A 21393-nucleotide genomic window follows, 5' to 3' on the forward strand; every position below is an offset into this window, starting at 1 on the left:
AGACAAAGGTCAAGATTTAGCCATAAGAATCAAGTGATACAACACTGGTTAGTGTTCAAAAAGGGCTTCTGGGCTTCACTATGAAACAAATAAAACAAAAATTAATTACTTGGTTAACAGACTAAATGAAAAAATAAATTTTTCAGAAAGAATTTTGAAAATTACTGAAAATATTTTATGCCATTTTAACAATGGAGTACCAAGAAAATTCTCACAGTGAAGAGCAAAACTAAACTTTTTAATAGAAATCTACATTTTTCACTTCATTACAAAAATCACATAATGCACTTTTTGTAAAATACATTAACAATAAACTAAAAAATTTCAACTATCCTATTTAGATATTTTCTCAGGTTCCTTTTCTGTACCTTTAGAGCTGGTGCCAGTAACATTCTGAAAAGACAAATACATATTACTAAAAAGAGTGTGAGAGAAAAAGAGTGAAATAAATGAACAGATGGAAAAGCAATTTTTTTATAAGAATGGAAAAATATAAAGGTTGCAAGCTAGAAGAAGATGGATTTTATTCTAAATTAGTTGAAATATTTGCAAGATTTTTTTTTTCATTAGAAAATCATTCTCATTAAAATAAATATCCGTGCAATATTGTTGTTTGATAAAATATCACCAGAATGAAAAATATCTAGGCATATGATAGTCAAATGCAAACATTATATATATGAAAATGACAAACTAATCAAAATACCTTACTAATAAGCTTTGTATTCTGTATTTTTTACATGTAGCATCAGGAAAATTGAGTAAACAAATTTCTAGCGTAAATACAAAATTATTTGGGAGGAAAAAGGATGTATTACAGAACAATTTCTCTGTAGTCACTTAGCAACATTAATACTATTAAATTATTTAAGTTGATAATATCAAAAAATCATAGGTTATTATTAAACAGTCCAGTTAAATAAATCTGAATATAGCCCTAATATAATTAAATTTATGGATTTGAACAAAATTTAATCTTAAGAATCAACTAATATGCATAACCAGGTCCATATAAAATGACAGATTTGAATTTCATAGAATGCTTCCTATTGAAACAAATATTACATAATTCAATGGCAGTTGAGCAGCTTGAAGTTTTCCATGTAATGACAATTTGAACCGTCTTTGACAACAGCTGACCATTTAATCCAGTAATATGAGATATTTTTTCAGAAAAATTTTAGTCCATGGTTTTCTTTCCAAGAGACATTATTTACGTCATTCCAAATGATATTTTAAAAGTCTTCCATATAAAAACCTTCTCATTATTTTGCGGAAGTTTGTATGTGTGTGTGTGTGGGGGGGGTATCTTCGTATTCTAGGGACAATGAAGGGGAATTTTAAATTGGAAAATAACTATGGTTAAGGTTTTAGTGCTTTAATTATTTTAATAAAATTATGGATATTACTAATTTTTCTTTTTTGAATTGAACTGCAAGATATGATTTATAATTTCGACGCGAAGGAGACCAAAAAAATATTCCGAATAAAGCTTATTGAGCGGTACAGCGATAAGCTTACGATTGCAAAAAAGTTAAAGGATAAACCACTCTGTTTTCGTGACAGAAGTTTTAATGTTTCAATGAAATCATGATACAAAAATAAGGAATCTGACACTCATAAAGAAGGTTTAAGAGTGGCACAAAATGCAGCAGGAATTATTTTTCTTTCGTATGATGTGTGGTGGATAATACTTCTACCAGTACTAAATGGTTCTCTAATGCCAGTAAGAGATTGACAAATTCATTGGTTTTTCTGGTGGAGGAAATCATTTTGTAAAACAAAGAGTTCGGTACAGTCTTTAAAGAGGAAGTTAACTATGGCTTGACATCCCATTATGCTTGCAGTTCGCCCTTGGTCATTTAGATAACCTTTACTCCTCGGATTATCCAATAATTTGTATAGACATTTTGGTTCCAGGCATCTAATAGACATTTTATCTTCTTTGCGATTTTTTTCCTTCTTATAAAGAAGCAGTTCAATATGCATTTTCGAATATACTGTATCATCAGCCATCAGTTTCAACCCCTGAATACGGTAGTTGCATTCAGTATGTTGTAGATAAAGCAGATCACGATGTTTCAGTAATTTACATTTTGAATACTTTTATTCAATGGAAATAATTAGAATAGTTTCTCCATGATAATATTAGTGCCTTCCTACATAATGTACTAAGATTGAAAGAGATACCAAGAGCAAACCAAAACATACAAGTGCTAATCAAAATTTACAACAATTATTGTGTTCAAGGACTAAAATAGATTATAGTGAAACAACATGATTGCAAACCAAAATCTATTTCCGATCTGTGAAATTCAGACGTCTTGTATATTTATGTCAAATGTAATTAAGTACTCTGAATTCCTGAATATACTTGATTCATGAAGCTACAGACAAAGCAAGAACACTATAAATCACGTGTCATGTACGTAGCTTTAAATAATTCTGCGCTAAATTACAACAATATATAAGTTCTTCTAGGTAGTTTCAAATATGGTCAAACTATTTGTGTTATAAGATTTGATCGACTCTATTATATCAAAACCAGGGAAATCGTTATGTCATCAGATAAAAACGCTAGGTTCTTCAAAATAGTGGTGAAACAAGGAGAGTTTTATACGTGCGTTCCAACATCGAATCAAATGGTTCCATCATGGCTGTACTGGCCTTAAAATTGCCATTTACAATGAGATAACAAAGATACCTGTGGCGAAAAGGGCTTAGGATTTAAGCATTTATAATATTTTATGAATGGAAAGTATTGTGTGGTAACTCGATACATTGCCCTTTCCTTTTTTGAAAATTTCCTAAGATTGCTTGGTAATACATTAGGATACTTAAGATTAAAGATCAATTTAGAAGTTATTTTGATATTAACCATATAATTTTGAACAGTGGCTAATTAAATATGGCATGAACTAGCTGACTCGCCTTCGAATTTCCACAGCACACTAGCAGTCGGTACACACGGTAAATCAAGTATATATATTTGAGAAGAATTTTTAATTATACAACTTTTTTAACAACATTCGCCCTCTTCCAGAAGAAATACCTTTTTTTTTTTCTTTTCATAGAAAAATTAATGAATTTAATTTTAGCTAGAACTCTTAATTCTGTAGCAAAGTATATAATCCTGATATTCCTTTTATGCAGATTTTAATGCTTTATAATTTTAGGAATTGTTATTTTTCAGTACTAAATATGTGGTTTTAAAGTAATTTCTATTAAATTGTAAAAATAACTCATCATAGTTCAGTTTTGCCCACCTATAAACCAAAAATCACCTCTTAATAGGAAGTAAACTTGGAAAAGTCATATCCTTATCTTTATTGGAGCGATTAAAGCAACAAAACTTTAGCCATGTCTTTCTCCCCGATTTAAAATCCTCCATCACTAGCCTATATCTATAGTTAAAATACATTTTTTTTATCCCATCCCTCCCCAAAAAAGGAGAAGCATACAACAGAATATTGGGAAATTTCTAGATATCATTTAAAATGACATAGATAACATCTCTGTGAAAAATCATTGATTTAAAATTTTTCCATAGAAAAGCATAATTTTTTGGCTGAAGTCATTTAGAATTAAAGGAAATGCAGTAATAAACACTCTCTGCCAAGATTCAAATCACACAATATCATAACTTTTTAATGACTGCCTTTAATGTTTAGCGTATTTTTAATTATAGCTCTGCATTTCAACCACTACAATAAAATATGCCAGTATCATTAGTTCCTTAGTTTTCTAGAATAAAACTAAGTTATTACTATTTCAGTAATATACTTTCAGTAATTACTTTTCAGTAATATACTTTCCAAACATTTTAAGGTTATAACAATTTAACAAATTCATTCAATAACAGAAATCTTCTCTTTTGAATACATTCATATCTGCAATATCATAATATTTTGTACAGCAATACTCACACTTAAAGTTTTAGAAACAGTTTCTTTATTTTTCTCAAACCATTCCTTTAGAGTATTTGTCAAACCTTCAACTTTTAATGTATTTTTGACATAATCAATCTTTTCATTAGTTTTCTCAGTTAACTTCTGCGCATCGTAACCTAAAATAAATCATAATTCATTTTTAAAATAAAAAATAAATAAAAGTCGTATTTATAATTATTTAAAATAAGACAAGTGATTCTAAATCAAACTGAAAGCACCTGAATGATTCCGTACTATTTTAACTTCTGAGTATACATAATTTCACACAAGGATACACCTTCTGCTATAAAACAGTGTACAAAACATTTGAAGCAAATAAATTTTATCATATGGTAGACAGCGGCTATTTATTTCGTCAATATTTTAATTAAAAGGAACTTTGATAGCAAAAATCAAGGTATTTCTTCTCAAAATGCATTTGAGTTGCTTACAAAATAAAAGCAATTTAAGGAATCAGACAATATTTTTTTATGAGAGAACTAATAATTTTAAACATTCTGTTGTTTTACAACAAAAAAAAATCTCATTAATACAAAAGGGGAAATAAATTTAAATACAAAATAGTAGATTCTTAAAATGTATATTTTAAATCAAGAAATACCAATATTCCCTTTATATTAGAATTTTAAAAGCTACGTTAACAATTAAAGGAAATAAATACATCGTGTATTACAGCATATTCAAGAAAGTGTCCCAATAAAACTCCCTGATTAATAACTTTTCTGAATTTTGTATAAGTAGATTATCATCAGTATATAATGTGTATTAAAAGCAACCATTTTCTCAGATAAGCTAATTATAGACACCAACTTAAATCTTGTTATTTGGATTTTAAATGCAGAACGATTCTTTGCTTTTAAGATAAACTATATTCTTTTAAAAGAAACTACAATGAATAGAAAAATTCTGATTTTATTGTAAGTCTGAACCCCTTATTTTCACTCTATTTAATCTTTCAGTAGATAAAACATCTGACACAGATGCTGCTGTTGCTTTAATCATAAAAATTTAACTGGAAATGCACATTTATTATTAAAAACATTGTCAAAATATAACAAAATATATCCATCATCATGTTATCTATTATTTAATACATGAATTTACAAAATATAAGATGAGCTCAAGCAAAATAGTAAGAAGAAAAATCAAAATAAAGCATGAATGCACTAAAAAAATTACATCTTACCAGCATATTTTTCTAAGGCATTAAATGTATGATGTTTTGTAAATTCAAAGCCATTGACAAAATAATCCTTGCTTTCGGCAGGATAAAATGCAGTACATACAAGTCCACTTCCCACAGTAAAATATAATGTTTTCTTAAAATAACCACCTAAAACATATTTAATATGAAGTAATCCATAAAATCAAGAGTCTAGACAAAAACATGAATAATTATTTAATGAATGGTTTTAAGCGCACTTTTCAATAACCATGTCGTCATCATTGATTTTGCAGTTTTGATGGTTATCTTAGTAATTTGAGGTAAATTTGAAAAAAGACATTGATAGCAATAGCATTATATATGCATCATTTAAATGTAACAATGACAAAATATCTACTTTATATTTATTAATAAATCAATAAAGGTTTAACTAAAAACATTATATTAACAGTATTTTTAAAACTCACACACTATTATTTAAATATTTAGTATTTCATAGAAACTCAATTACAAACAAAAATAAATAGACATGTTAAGAAAAATCCTTTATCATATTTCCAAACAAATTCGGTTGGCATAAAGAAAATTTCATCTTTTAAATAAAATAATGCATCAATTTCAAAAAAGAATTTTTTTTAAAAAAAATCTCAGCAATGTAAAAAATAAATAAAATAAACAAATGCTTCTATCTCTGCAGAAGAATCACGTCTTTTAAAAATAAAACTATATTTAAGTTTACAAATTAGCAACAAAGCTACTTGATGAATAAATTTTCAAATACATCGGATTAACATTCTGTTTTCAAGCAACATGAGAGAAACTTGGGACAGACTTATAATTAAAGTGAAATCAAAATTTTGAAGATGACAGCTCAGCTGTCATCCCCTCGCCAAAATTCCTCGCCTCAGCAATAGGAGAATGTTTGATCTTTGATGTTAGATTTAACCAATATTAGGCCGACATGCATACTGGATTATCAGAGAAACGATGTTTTGTAGCTGAACTCCTCTGGTCCTGAAACTCAAACCTTACAAACTACATTGCAGCCTAATTCTGTAAATTCAATGGGATTCATTTACGTTACACAAGAATATGAAAATTTTGTGCCTATTCTTTCGGCAAATATGGGAAGGAGTTGAAGTGATTTAAATTTAAAGGTTTGTATGAGTCATCGGATAATATTTACGAGTAAGGAAAGTGGCAAATGTCGTTCAGAAGACAAATGATGAATTGCCAGAAATTATGTGACTGGGAGAAGGGGAGCAATACAGAAACTGAAACAAATTAATGAAAACTAAAAAAAAAAAAAAAAAGCAAGAGCCAAGTAGGAACCAAGAAATAGCTTAAAGACATTGATTATGTAAACAGGCAATCAAATCATGTCAGAAAATTCGTCAGAATAGATATTCAGAGTCAGTTTACTGGTTCAGGGTATCTGTTATAAATTATTTGGCAATATGAATAATAAACCCCCCTTGCAAATATATTATATAAAATTATGAATATACTAGGTGATGTAAATTATTTGGCACAGACCACTAAAGAGATTAGACAACTGAAGGCAACCCAGATTATACAGAAGTTTACTACAGCTAACATAAATTTGATTATTAAGACACATCATGAATGGCTGACTACATTAAAGAAAACTGTTTACAAAAAAAAACCCATTATTTATCTCCCACTAACTCGGACTGTGAAACGCACCTGGTTGAAGTGGTGCAGATATCACTATGTGCGCTACTATTACTAAGGAACTCTTAATACTATTATTAAGGAATTATTATTCCTACTATTATTAAGGAACTCTTTACTGATAAATAACTTTTTTGTTTGCAGATCAAATAAAAAATGGGTAAATACATTCTAACCTGGAGAATACAAATAAACATGAATAATCATCCACAATAAACAGTGGCTAAGAGGTGATTCTCATCATAAGTTATTTGGAGGTACAATCTGTAATAATTTCAATCTATAGGACGATATTACGCATCGTCAATGCCTTGTACTAAGGAAATTATTTTAGGATTGCAACAATCCAGCAGGTAACAAGGTTCGCAAGTTCTCCAGATTTAAACTTCAACAAAACATGTGTTGGATACACTAGAACGTTGAATTACATCCCTGAATCTTCCATATAGCCCTTGCCCAGATCTCTATGGTTAAAGTATTCCAAAACAATCTAATAGACAGCAAAGAAATACTGTAAAGTATGCATTTCAGTCATGGATAACCATACTATTTTATAAGCTTTTCTATGCATCTCTAAAAAGAAAATGTTTTGCATAAATAAGCATTTTTGTATATGTCAGGCATCACAATATACAGATTTTGTACGAATTCCATATTCTTAGCTATAAAATCTTTCAGATTTCTTGAGTTTGCATAGTTTTTCAATAATATGTCTTACTATTGTATATCTTTGGAATTTTATAAATTCAATCAAGTATTTGTTTTATTAGAGAACTTATATTTCTCATGTAAAAGATTAATATAAAATAGTAAGACATCAACATTTATAAATAAAAGAAGTACACTAAAATTTAATCTCAAAAAGGAAGTTTCAAACTATATTCAACAACAATATCAAGAATTTACAAATATTTGTTATTCAAATATGCACATTAAAATAATAAAATTCTACATGAATAAATTAGAAGGGTAGTTATTTTAAGAATGTAAAGATTAGCAAATTTGAAGTCAAACTACATAAAATAGAAGCAAATTCATAATTTAGTGCAAAAGAAAGAAAAATTGTAGAGGATAAAAACAAAAAATCAGTACATTTATTTTTTATTTACTGCATAATAGACTTGAAAGAACTAAATACGCACATAATGAAATGAGGGAAAGTTCAATAAAAACTTTTATTTTTTCTACTATGAGAATCATTTTATTCTTACTACCATATATGAAAATTGCATTTCACAGCCCAATCCATCTACTGATAATAACTTAAGAAATCAGCATGGTTTATTTTAAAGGAAAAAATTTAGCAATGTGAACTAAGATTGTTTAGTGCTGCTTAGGTATAAACAATTTTAGTAGAACAACAAATTTCAATGAATACAGAAAAACATTTCAGTCCATCATCCTGATATCAATTAATGCTTTATATAAAAAAAATAAAATTTTAGTGGTCAATAATTTTTTTTTTTATTAGGGCATGCAAGTCAATACCTAGAACACTGTAAACATGTCCAATTTGTGTAAATCCAACTAAAAAAAAATTAAATAAGGCAAGGAAAAAGAAATGAAAATGTAATCTGCTAGCAACATCATAGCAGATAAAGAACTTTCTAATACCAGCTAAAAGTCAGGAGAGAACAGCCTTAAAAAAATTATGAAGCATGGAAACTTGAAAGTCAGCTGATTTTTAATGGTTACGATTGTTTATGATACCATAATTTAAAACAGTTATCAATATATTCAAAACTATAGCATATTAAGAGGTAACACAGAAATTTAAATTGCAATGAATACCATTTATAAAAAGCACTGGAATAACATTCAAAAATAAATTAAATTAAAGTATCCCCTTAAATAAGAATGTCTTTTTACACAAGGTTAAAATTTGGTAATAATCTAATAAATGGATTGCATTTTCCGCAAAAGTTGCGAACACACACAAAAAAAGGTAATGAGTAGCAGAGATATAATTCAGAAACAGATATTGGTTAAATGTGTGCTAAAAAAACTAACTATTACAAAAATAATGCTAGAGATAATAATAATGGTGAGAAGATAATAATAATGATAAAATGCTAGAGATAATAATAAAAAGAGGTTGCAGCAATAATAAGAAAAAAAGATTGAGGGGCAGACATAAAATTATGATACAATATATGCTACCGAGAATCAGAATTTTACAAATGCAGCAAAGTGTGTCAAGATTAACAAAATATTTTATAGCCTAAAGTTATTTATTAAACAAGAGTAAATGAAATATCTGTGGAACATGATTGTAATGTGGAACACGATTATAAAGGCTCTAAAGTCTTAAAGTCTTCTTAGTCTATTAGAAAATAGACATACACTTCCAGTTGGAGAAACGTTTTAAATGATATAAAAATTAATGTTGTTTCAATCAATAAATGTACAGTATATTTTTAGCACATTTGCATTCGAAACAAAGAAAATTCCATTCTTCTCTGACTAACTTAAGAAGCCTTGAATTTTATTATTTTAGGTTAATCTGTAGACACCTCAAAAGAATACCACTAACTGAGTGGCAAATCTTCATTGTGGCGGTCATGGAAATAGTGCATAATACTGAAACACAAAGTGTCGTAATTTTCCTAATTTTTCCAGCAGTACATTCAAACAACATAAAACATAATTCTTTACATTATATAGAGCATTTTTTAATGGGGAAACATATTCCTATTTGTAATAGCTTAGCAATTAACTATTGAGATCTGTATAAGAGCAGTAAAACACAAAAAAATAATAATCACAAATTAAAAGGAATTATGGACAATGAAAATTAACTCTTACCTTTTCGAGCAAAAATTATGCCAAGTAAACCTCCAGAGAAAATTGCCAAAATGCGCGGAATTTTGTTTTCTTCACTAATTATGTAATCATATGTACCTGAAAAGTTGGGAAAACTTTATATGCTCAACATGCTATAATAAGTTAAATTAATTTTGTTAATCATGCCACAAAATCATTCACTTTTTTCAATTTACATTGATAACATGTATGCGGGAGTAAGATTTTTAGACTTAAAAATAGAACAAAGAAGGCTTTTAATAAGAAATTACTGATTACAATATTTATAGACATTATTACAACAATGACACCCCCCCCACACACACACACGCACATGAAATTACCCGAGATAACCGTAAACGTAATTATTCCATTCTTCTGTATAAAACAACATGAAATGAACATACAAATTAGTAATTCATAAGTGCAATTCCATTAAATAAATTGTTAAATAAAAATACTTTTCATTCTTAAAGCCACTATGATGAATTATTTAAAAAAAGATTAAAAATAGTTTATTCCCTCATGTAAAAACAAATTAATGGCAAAAATATCAAGAAAATAACTAGATAAAAAGGATTCAATTAAAATGCATGCTATATAAATAATGAGGAGACATAGATTTCTAAAAATACTCAGAAAATATTTAGGAATTCCAGAAAATATTTTCATCCTGAGCTTTTTAAATGCAATCAAATAAGCAGGCATATCTGACGAATCAAAAATATATGAGTTCATAAATTACAAAACATAAATCTTAAGAGCTTCGTTTCTAATAGTCTAATTATAGAACACTCAGATTAATTGGCAACTTCCTATGCAATTATAATTCATGATTTTGTTCAAATCCATTTGACACTTGTATAACTATTATACTACAAAAAAAAATCTTCAGTCAATATATTTGAAATAATATAGCAAAAATTTAAAATTTATCAATGATACAATTTGAATACAATTCCATACAGATTTTATATTGAATAGTTATAAAAAACATATTATAGAATAAAATGAATAATCCAGGGCTACTTCTAGAACTTATACCTTTGGAATGGGCAACACCAGTTTCATATATATGCACAGCTTGGTCTTTAACAACCTGTAAAATTGTTCACTCTTTTAAAGAAAAGGAGATTTTTCAAATGTTCATACACATAAGCAAGTAGAAGAAGTATAAGTACTCATTTGCTGCAGTTCTATGAAATTAAGGAAAAGTGAAAATAATTCATATTCTAAACCAGTGTGATGAATTACTTGAATAAAAAAAAAGCTATAAAATACAATTCCAAAACCAAAAACCAAAACCAAAAAAAAAAAAAAAATGTGGAACTGAAGAATTTTTAATATAATTTCACAAATTAATATTTTAACTTAGAATTATCTCATATACTTCTGTATCATAGCATTACTTAAAAATTTCTAATGAAAAATAAACTTCATTAAAAAAACTTCATTCAGAGAATCAATCAAATCATATAAAATAATCGATAACAGTTATTAATATAATTAATAATATGATCAGTACTTAATTTTCTTATGAATAAAAGTGAAATAAATATACCTCTCTCTACACAAAACATAAAAATATCTAGAAAAATAATGCAGTGGGAGGAAAAATTTTTAAAAGTTATAGAACTCTCAGAATAAACAAAGGAAAGAAAATTCTACTTACATTTAAATAAGACGCTATTCCAGAAAGCTGGACTCTGACCACAGAGATTTCATTAATTAAAGGCATTTTTGATTTTTCATCATATTCTACAGTAAAATCTTCATCATTCTTGTCATAAAGTGGCAGCTAAAAAATTTTAAAAAATACTTTAGTGTACATTGCCATATTATAAAACTTTACTGGGTGGATAAACAACAGTAACATTACAAATTCCTTTAATGGGTATTGAAATGAAAGCTAAAATAAATGGAAACTGATTTCACTCTTATAATTTTTTAAGTAAATCTTGTGCAATATAAATGTGTAATACAATCTTTCAATATCCACTTTGGAGAAAGGAAAGCTTTCACTTTCTTAGCTGTTTCAAATGAGATTAGGAAGCCTCTATAAAGTATTAAATCAGCAATTCTTTATCTAATGTATTCCATAATTACAAAAAGTGCAATCACTAATTTAATGTTCTCCTTTTAATAGTTAACATTTACAGTAGAATGTTCAACAATTCCAAAATAGTCATAAGTTGGAATAATCTAAATCTCTCTTTAAAAAATTGTAATTCAGTGTCTCTGATTTCTAAAAAAAAATAAAAAAATTTATACTATGACTGCAATTTAGAATTTTAATTCTACTTAAATATGAATTCTACTCCGAATAATTTGTCACCCTAAAAATGGCCCAAAGCATCTTTCTTCTCTGTTTTGCATGCCATCATGTTTTTCAGCCCGACTCTTCACTATAAGAAAGCCAAGCCTTTACGGGGAATTTTGATTGACCTTGTCACTTCAGCAAAACACCTGTACCTCCACATTGTTGTTAAGCATTTCTTTCCATATAGCACCCATTTCAGGAATTTTCTATGCACAGGTACTATACTTCTCCCTGTTAATTATTCAAAGCACACTTATTGTTGAGAATTTCTCGAGTGTAAATGTTTTTCTTGACCGCTGTAGAGTGTATTCCATAGCGAATAAGCCCTGCTACAAGGCCTATTTTTTCTCTTGCAATTTCGTGGTTCAATAACATTTCTAACATATCAAGGAAACGAAAATTTACCTTATGTTTGAAAGGAAAAAAAAAAAAAAAAAAAGACTTAATGGCACTTTTGGAAAATGGAAATGGAAATTCCATTTTTCGAAAACAGCTTTCGCCAAAGCTGTTTTAGCTTTCTTGCTCACAGAAGAGTAGCTAGTACCACATACAGGAGTTTGAGATTTAACAATTTTACGAGTTTTAGAATAAGAAATTTGTTTTTTAATTTTTGTGTTAATTATTTCTTTTTCTAGTTGCCATTCAGGACAGTTCCGAAAAAAGAAAGTATGTTCGCTTTTGCAATCAAAGAACTTTTCCCGAGATGTGCATTACGTACTATCGTGACCTACTTCCGCACAGTAGGCGCAAGTTAGTGTCCCGCGGCAAGAAGTTCTTGAATGTCCGAAACGTTGGCACTTAAAACAACGAAGCGGGTTCGGAATATATGGTGGAACCAACAGGCGCATGTACCCAACCTTAATGCACTCGGGTAATTTCGAAAAACTAAAAGTAAGAATCAGATATTTGGTATTTAGGAGCTGGCCATTCCTCCGTATAGATACGTCGTACATGGCTAACCCCTTGTCCTTGCAACTCTTGAGATATTTCTTCTATCGGTACATTGAACATCTCCCCACAGGAAATAACACGTTTGGAGGAATTCAGTGAAGAATATGGAGAAACAACGACTGGTATACTTTCTAGTGATTTTAATTTCATAACTTGTACAGATTGTTTACGAAATTGTACTTCGACCAGCAAATCGCCAGATCGAAGTTTTTAAGTACTTTTAACTTCGCCAATATTGCCAGTTATACCTCTTTCAACAAGAAACGGAGAGACAGAATGAAATTTATCATTAGTAGCAGATGATCTTTTGATAACGAAAAAGGCTGGAAAATTAGGTACTGTTGAAAGGGTAGAAACATTTTGTTGCCCACTTAAGGGAGCAGGTTCGCGTTTGCCCATACGATACTGATGAAATTTCAGGACCGATGACACAGCCCACTACAGAGCCCAACAAGGGAAGGCAGCCACCGGCTCTGGTCATTCCCAGTCTCGGCGCTTACCTTAGTGCTGGCAGGTACCTATACGCTCATTTACCCCCGAGAACAGTGATAACCCTTAACGCCAAGCCCAAGAAGTAACCCCTTCGCTTGATTCTTAGAAGACTAACCACTCTGGTGACTAGTTACTAGTCGATTGATACACAAGGGATCACAGTGCACCACCCGTCTAATGGGTCGCCACCCGCGCTCAACACGTAGGATTTTTGGCTGTCCATGAGAAGCAAGAAGCAAACAAGCGGCGACAGCTTCTTATGAAGAGCTCCCTCGCTTGCCGTCGAAGGATGCAATAATCGAGTGAAGATCCCAGGGAACTTCGGGATTGGGACACACATACTTACCTAAAGAAAGTGAGCACCTGAGAAGTAGTCATTGAAGAAGCTGCAAAGACGAAAGAGAATACGGAAATCGAAGTATGACAAGATCGAGGAGGTTTTAGTTCGATGGCTAAAACATGTCGGAGCACAAAATATGTCAATCTCTGCCATGATTCTCAAAGAAAAAGACATAGAAACTACTGAGGAATCGAGCATTAGAAGTTCCGGCGGAAGCGATGGTTGACTGGAATGTTTTAAAGACAGGCATTGCCTTTCATTTAAAACGATTAGAGGAGAATAACAGCAGCTGCTGATGGTTATGTTACAGATGACTGGAAGAACAGTGCTCTCGAGGACATTTTATCTAGATCTGATGCATCAAATGTTTTTAGATTTGATGAAATTGGCTTATTTTACAGTCTTTTGCCTAATAAAATTGCCATTTAAGGGCGAAAAATGAACTTTTGGAAAAGCAAGTAAACACCTCCTGACACTTCTGCTTGGAGCTAATATGAGTGGAAATGAGAAACTAAAACTACTTGTGTTAGTGCAGTAAAAACCATGCTACTTTAAAGTATTAAATCCCTTCCAGTTGAATACGAAGCAAATTTAAATGTATAAATGACTACAACAATTTGGTAATGACATATTCATAAACTGGATTCTCAGTTTTCACATCAGAAAAGAAATGTTATCATTAATGTTGGTAACTGTACCACCCACAATCAACATGAAAATTTAAAAGAGATCAAAATTATTTTTCTTCCGCCAAATGTAATTGCACTTCTTTAACCTATAAGTCAAGGTATAATTAGTGGCTTTAAACAAAAGTACAAAAAAAAAAAAAAAAAAAAAAAAAAACTCTTGTAAATAATCTGATAAAAAAATTTGCTAGGAAAGAAATGTTAAAAATTTAGGTTTTTATATATAATTCCATTCCATGATATGCAATTCCAAAAGTCTGTTTCATCACAAATTGTTTTGAATTGTTTCCTAGATGCAGGATTTATAGCAAATGAAGAATCAGAAAAAATCCTTAGCGAAGACATCATCGACCCAGAATCATTACAGACTTTGCAGCAAATCGCAAATAAAAAAGAGTGGAGCATCCATGAGGTTAACACATTGACAACAATATTGCAATCTACTCACAAGTGATTGTAAAGGATTTGACATCAGAATTTTTGAAAGAAAAACCAAAGAGTTCATGTGAGGATATGGATGTCGAGAATATGGATCAAATCCCACCCATTAAGATAGAAACAATCGAAGCTCTGGAGAAATTCTATCAATACTTAATATCCATTCAAGGTACAACAGATGAGGAATTCAGAACCTTGAGTATACAAGTAAAGAAAGTTATTTCCAGTAAACAGAACCTAACACTAAAGTAATAAAAACTGTAGGATTATTTTAATGTACCAAAGTAATTAGAGTAAAGTAAAATGTGGTAATAATGAAAGGCTTTTTTTGATTTTTTTACACTCATTTATTTGCATGCATTTATTTCAGGTTGTCACTTCACATAAGTTGTCAAAAATATTTGGTCCCTTAAGTGATGATTTAATGAGGATTTACTATACTTCTAAAATAACTGCAATTTGCTTTAGCAATAACTACACTAAAATCTTGATATGCATGTGTATGGATAAAATTTGTATTCAATATTTAGCCAACCAAGTGAACAATAATTTTGCTCTAACAGATTAGTCAGAAAAATTAGTGAAAAAAAAATGAAATTTTGAAGTAAATAAAGAAAATTTTCTCACATTAAATCAAATCTTTAAAATTTTAAGTATATTTTATTCTCAGAATTTTAAGAAATTATAAATGTGAGTTATATGTTATTCAGGACATCAAAACAATCCTTTTTAGAATGGTGATACAACAAATGAGATTAAATATTGGATTCCCTTTAAGCAGAAATTCATCAATTTTTTTCTTAACTCTTGCTGCTCCAGAATGTTTTTTCACTCAATATCTACAATGGTCATGGGTGCATCTCAAAATTAAATTTTTGGGATGTAATACTGAAAATTCGAGATTGAAGGCAAAAGGTACATGAAATAAACAAAGTTTATTTGGAATTCTCAATTCTCCTTTAAATAAATAAATACCATTTGAGAAAAGCTGCAAAGATATGCTCCATGCAAAGGAATATGCTTCACCATATGACCAATTTACATCCCGATTAAAAAAGCACTAAAAAAAAATAAGATTTTGATAAAAATTTCATTCTATGAAATTATTAAGGTTACTAAATGTAATAATGCCTTTTTCTGGAAATTAGTTACCCACTCCTCATGATCACAATTAATCTTCAAATTGAGTGCCAATTAACTAAACCAAAGAAGTCTGGTTAATTTTTTAATGTTCTTCATTATTTGTGTTATATTATAAACATTTTCATGGTGCGATGTTGTCTTATCTATGCAAATTAGTATTTGGTCATTTTATTCTTACTAATTTAAAATGTACAAAATCTTTAATCTGGTTATCACCTAAAAGTTCTATATTATCTCCTTTAAAAAAATACTCTACAGTCTATATGAATTTTCAGTATAAAAAAAATTGTTAAAAATTTAACTTGTTTATTAATAAAAAGTGAAATGCGAACATTTATTATAAGTTCAGAAATTTTTACTGCAAGGAAAACTGTTGCAAGAGAAGAAGTATTTTGATATATTTAGGAGAAATTAAATTTAGGATTATCAACCACAATGAGATCCAGAAGATTCACAGATAGCACTATTAAAAATTTTTAATACTTCAATAATCAGAAAACCAGAATTTTAATTTTAAAAAAACTTAATGATTAGACCAATTTAAATGACAGAATAGCTTTAAAAGAATGCAAATCAAATTAAATGCCAAGTCTGAAGTTAATAAGTGCTTACTCCCTCTTTCTAATAGCATAAGACGCTTTCATTAACAAAAATCACCGTAATTTTACAGAATGTTGAATATAGAAGAATCTGAAAATAGCAAAAATCTAAGAATCATGTTTATGTGACCCAAATTAACAATATGTGATAATTCATCATGGTATTAAAAATTGCATTTTAATATAGCTTACAATATGTCAGTTCAAAAAAATGTACCATTTCATCAATATTAAACAAATATTCTACTAAAGTTAGCCAAAGTAATGTAAATTAACAACTGTGCTGAAAATGCTGTACATTTATAAGCTATACCAAGTAACAACTATTTCCAAAATATTATAATCAATTGTAAGATTTCAGCTGAAAATTATCTTTACAAAATGATATCAATGCTTTAGTATTTAATAATATAATTGATTTGATAACATTTTAGCCTGATCAATGAATTTTCAAAATAAATCATACCACAGATTATTATTACTCTATTATCTGAAGAATTTTTCCCAGAAATTTTTAAGAGGATGAACAAAATTTGGGCAAAACACTTCAAAATTAATCAAGGGGGATGTAATCATAAGGCTTGGTTGATTTGAGGACCTCAATTTGTAATTATATTATTTCAAACTAAAAATCCATATTCAAAATTGATTTATTATTTATATTGTTAAACTTAAAACAACTTAAATTTTTTGACCATTTATCCTAACATGAACAACAAAAGATACACAATTTTTCTTAATGCCAGTACAGAACATAACAGGGTTTCAAATACAATAACTAAAATAAAATCTAACTTACTTCTCTTGCTTTTGGAAGTCGCTTCATATTGCATTCATGGCAGTCAACCATAGCTTTAGCAGTCACATTATGAGAAACAGAATATAAGGCAGTCACACTTCCAATGCATGCTCCAGCATTGATCACCTAATCAATCACATGAAAAAGTAATAAATATAATAAACCAAACATATTTTATAGTTAAAACAAATATGAATAAAATTCAAACGTAACTTATATATGGAAATGTAACTTTATTTATTACACTAAACAAGACTACATAAAGAAATTTAATACAGAATTTGCATACGTTTTCAGTAAATGTATCCCTACATTTTTCTAAAAACTCTAGAAGATGAAACAAATTAGGAAATCTTAAAAAAGGAAGGTTTGAAATTACACTTAATTAAAATTACACGAAATATAAATCTATTAGAATAAATTTGTACCTTTGATAAAATCATTATGCACTAGCCGTAATTCGAATATTTATTTTTAATGAAAACGATGTTAGATAGCACAAAAATTCACCCACTAATGATATTATGCTTACTGAATTTATTAGTAAAAAGGAAAACAGAACTATAAAAGTAACAACTTCAGAAAATACTGGAACAACTTTTTAAATTTAAATTTGTCTGATATTCTCAGTAACACATTTATCCATAAAATTCTTTATTTGTTTATTTTCCTTGCCGAAAAGGACATTCAGAATTGTTGCCATTTAATAAAATATAAGATCAGCTTTTATTCATTTCTCTTAGCTCTAGTGTGGCATTAACTGAATTCTCCAAATTTAAATCTCACATAAGAAATATTTTTGTGTTATTTATATATTTCAAAATTTATTTTTAATTTTAAGCATAACAATTTGTTTTTCAATGCAATATTAATACTGAATTAAAATCCAGAGAAAAAAATGATCCTCTTATCAATTGCAGTTTAGTGTTCGGCAATACATTTCTGAACATTACGGAATTTAAATTCGAAACTAAATTTGTTTCATGAGTTTATGATATGTAAACAAATCATCTTATCTGATGCGCTGGCTATCACGTTACTGATTATCTTTCCGGTATATCCGAAACAAATATTGAAAAAGAGCTTCATTTTTTAAATTTAAATTTTAATTCTACCTTTAGCAATTTGCAAACAAAATTTATCAACTATGTTTCCTAGAGCTCCACAAATTTTAGTATCATTAAGGAAAAGTCTGTTCAATGATTTAGGTATGGGAATCTTTCTACTGTCCCTATTGTAATTATAACAACAAACGTGCCTCACATTTTTAGTAAGCATTTTGCATGTAATGGGCAGTGATTTTGATGTGTCAGTGCTAGATTTTATTCCTGATCCTTTTCGTATTAATTAAAAATTTCCGTCTGTAATATTCTTATTGGCTTTGTTATTGTGTATTTGAAAATGAAACTCTTCAAAAAACAGGGTTGAAGCTTACAAAACTAAATTTAAAAATGGAGTGTGATGCATTGTAATACTTAAGTTTTCTTAAAAAAAATATTCTCTTTTTTTAATTTCATATCTTTATCAATGTTTCATTTATTTTTGTGTATCTAATTTTATATGTAGTACAATAATTACATTATTAATTATTTGTTTTATATTAATTAAATTTGTTTTTTTTAATTGCTTCCAAGAGTTTTTCTTTTATGTTTGATATTTTATTTCATTTACCATGTAAATAAATCAATGAAAGGCAGTCAGTGTGTATAAATTTTTTTTCTTTCTCTCATGATTGCTTAATGTGGAAGAGAAAAAGAGTTATTTTTTTGTACTTATTTTATTTTTTTAAACAAAAATTGTTGCATTCTAATGGCTTGAAAAAAAATAATAATTTGAGTAAAGGATCATATATTAATATGTAAACATTTTCAAAATATGGTAAATTGAAATTCATTTTATAAAGGATATTTTATTATGATTTTATAAATTTTTAGCTTAGCATTTTTTTATCTACACATTCATTGTTTGAATTATAATAACTGTATTGAAATATTTCAACTTTTTATTTATTTCACTTTATAGTGTATCTTAATTGATACTCTTCTATTATAACCTGCTATAAATTTTTGAGGCCAAATTGACATACATACACTTGCTTCTTTCTACTTGCCTTTGACACAATAGATTTATAAATAGACCCTTGCTTTCTCGAAATTTCTACTGTAGCTGCTAATGAAGACAAAGGAATTTTTTAAGTAAAAATATTGTCTCATACCCACTTGAGATATAGATAGAGCATGTATGATTTATTCTACTTCATTTGTGTTATTCAGATAATAGCAAATTCCTTTCTTTCACTTTGTTATGCTCCTAGCTAAAAAAGTTGTAGAGTGTTTTTTTGTTTTTTTTTTTTAGTTAAAGAAATATGTCAAGTATTCTCTTCAGATGTCGAATGCATCATAAGCATTTTATAATTCTCTATTTTGAAGTCAAGTCCAGCCATATCACATATTTATTTTGCTTGCTTCTTTAAAATTTCAAGGGAAAAGGAGAATATTAGACAAATAAAAAAAAATCAAATGGTGTGGTTATAGTAGAAAGGTATCATGTATTTAATCACATTGCAAAAAAAAAAAAAAAAAAGCTTATAAAATTATATTTGGAGAGGTATCTGTTATAAAGATCTCTACATCATGATTAGAAATTTTTATTTGCACATTTATTATTTATATATTTTATTGTTATAATGATTTAATTTTTTGTTTAAAAATATAACTTCTTTTCTTAAGCTTTTAGATATTATAGTAATTCTGCAACAAGACCAGTTTTACCTTCCATTTCTTTTGAGCCTCAACCATATAAGGTAAATAAATAAATATATTTTGCATACTGTGTTTTTTAATAATTGTAGCTTTCAAAGGATTGCTGGGATATAATATATGTTCAAATTTTACTTAAGTAATAATTTAATTGTTGCAATTCTGCAAGATGTTAACCAGTAAACTATTGCAAGATTGTTTAAATCAATGGCATAAAATTTTTAAGGATTTTAAAATCAGTTTGGGTTTATTCTAAATAATTGAACTATTACCTAACTTATTTTGCATAGTATATTTTGATTTGTAACTATTTAAAAGATAAATTCTCATCTGAATGCATAAGTGTGAGTCTGAATTTAGCCAAATGATAGAATTTAGTTTTATCTTAGATTATGTAAAGTACTGCAGACTTCTGAAATTGATAGTTATTGTGAAATGAAACTTTCAAATTGCTGATAAATGCTTATCTACCCATTGATGTGATATGGAAGTTTATAAATGATTTATAATGGTTAATGAAAATGAAGTATTTTATAATTAATTAGGAACTGCAACTTTCTGAAATTAATATTCATTATGAAGACACTCCAAAAGTGAAAAAAAAAAAAAAATGTATGAAGGGCTTAGAAAGGAATGTATGTATGAATATGGTGTTGTTATACAGAATATCTTTTTTCTTCTTTTATTTTAATTAAACATATGACTATAAATCTTTGGGCTTAAAAGCAAGTTTGTATTTTTTCCCCTTATTATTTCTCTCGTATTCTCTTCAACATGAAATAAAATATTAAAAAAATAAAGATGACTTTCAACTATATAACATATAAAATACTCCAATTTTTTTACAGTTTTATTTCTAAAAATAATGTTGTTGGTATTGCAATATCAATAAATGTGTGTAAAGATTTACAAATTATTTAAATGTTGTCAATAGATAGTGTTAACATTTTATAGCTTAATATCTTTAAAGAATGCTATATATATTATTTGAATAGAATTAGGATGTCATTAAATTATGTGGAAAACGTTCTTAGAACTTTTTGCATATTATTTTTACTATCTTATGTTATCAATGTAATCAATCAGTAGCAAGCATTGTACCTTAAACTATTATCTTTTTTCTAGCATTCATTATTATCTTATTAGATTATGTTATACAGTTTCATTAATGATTTGGCAGAGTTATTTTAAATCTTCCTCATTCACTTTTCCATTCAAACTGCTTCAGCTCATACACTCGGTTGAAGAAATATA

At 28.3% G+C, this 21393-nt stretch overlaps 2 protein-coding genes across 3 annotated transcripts in view; one reads left to right on the forward strand and one right to left on the reverse strand.

Annotated features, from left to right (window-relative positions):
* Nucleotides 1-217: 217 nt before the first annotated feature.
* On the reverse strand, nucleotides 218-18067 carry LOC129958064 (uncharacterized). 2 transcript variants are annotated; one of them, XM_056070234.1, is made up of 8 exons: nucleotides 17913-18067; nucleotides 17381-17506; nucleotides 11285-11410; nucleotides 10657-10711; nucleotides 9616-9711; nucleotides 5137-5283; nucleotides 3927-4066; nucleotides 218-393 (listed from the first exon to the last, which is right to left on the reverse strand). In XM_056070234.1, exons 2-8 carry the CDS (start codon nucleotides 17429-17431, stop codon nucleotides 334-336), a joined length of 675 nt encoding a protein of 224 aa, XP_055926209.1. In that variant the 5' UTR covers nucleotides 17432-17506; nucleotides 17913-18067; the 3' UTR covers nucleotides 218-333. The 2 variants fall into 2 exon arrangements, with proteins under 2 accessions (XP_055926209.1, XP_055926208.1); XM_056070233.1 differs by having other exon boundaries at nucleotides 17809-18067.
* A 250-nt stretch (nucleotides 18068-18317) lies between these two features.
* LOC129959118 (alanine--glyoxylate aminotransferase 2, mitochondrial-like) overlaps nucleotides 18318-21393 on the forward strand; it is a 28493-nt gene continuing 25417 nt past the window's right edge. The window contains exons 1-2 of the mRNA XM_056071935.1: nucleotides 18318-18588; nucleotides 20110-20183. Coding sequence (XP_055927910.1) covers nucleotides 18528-18588; nucleotides 20110-20183 — 135 coding nt within the window. The 5' untranslated portion in view covers nucleotides 18318-18527. The remainder of the gene's footprint in view (nucleotides 18589-20109; nucleotides 20184-21393) is intronic.

The sequence above is a fragment of the Argiope bruennichi genome, chromosome X1 (genome assembly GCF_947563725.1).
Source record: "Argiope bruennichi chromosome X1, qqArgBrue1.1, whole genome shotgun sequence".
NCBI classification, from domain to species: domain Eukaryota; kingdom Metazoa; phylum Arthropoda; class Arachnida; order Araneae; family Araneidae; genus Argiope; species Argiope bruennichi.

Excerpts from the sequence above, each read along its gene's own strand:
- LOC129958064 (XM_056070233.1), bottom strand. Across the intron at positions 10,712-11,284 it reads GAATAGCGTCTTATTTAAAT|GTTGTTAAAGACCAAGCTGT; the intron begins GTAAGTAGAATT and ends ACAATTTTACAG. Across the intron at positions 4,067-5,136 it reads TGCCTTAGAAAAATATGCTG|GTTACGATGCGCAGAAGTTA; the intron begins GTAAGATGTAAT and ends GATTTATTTTAG.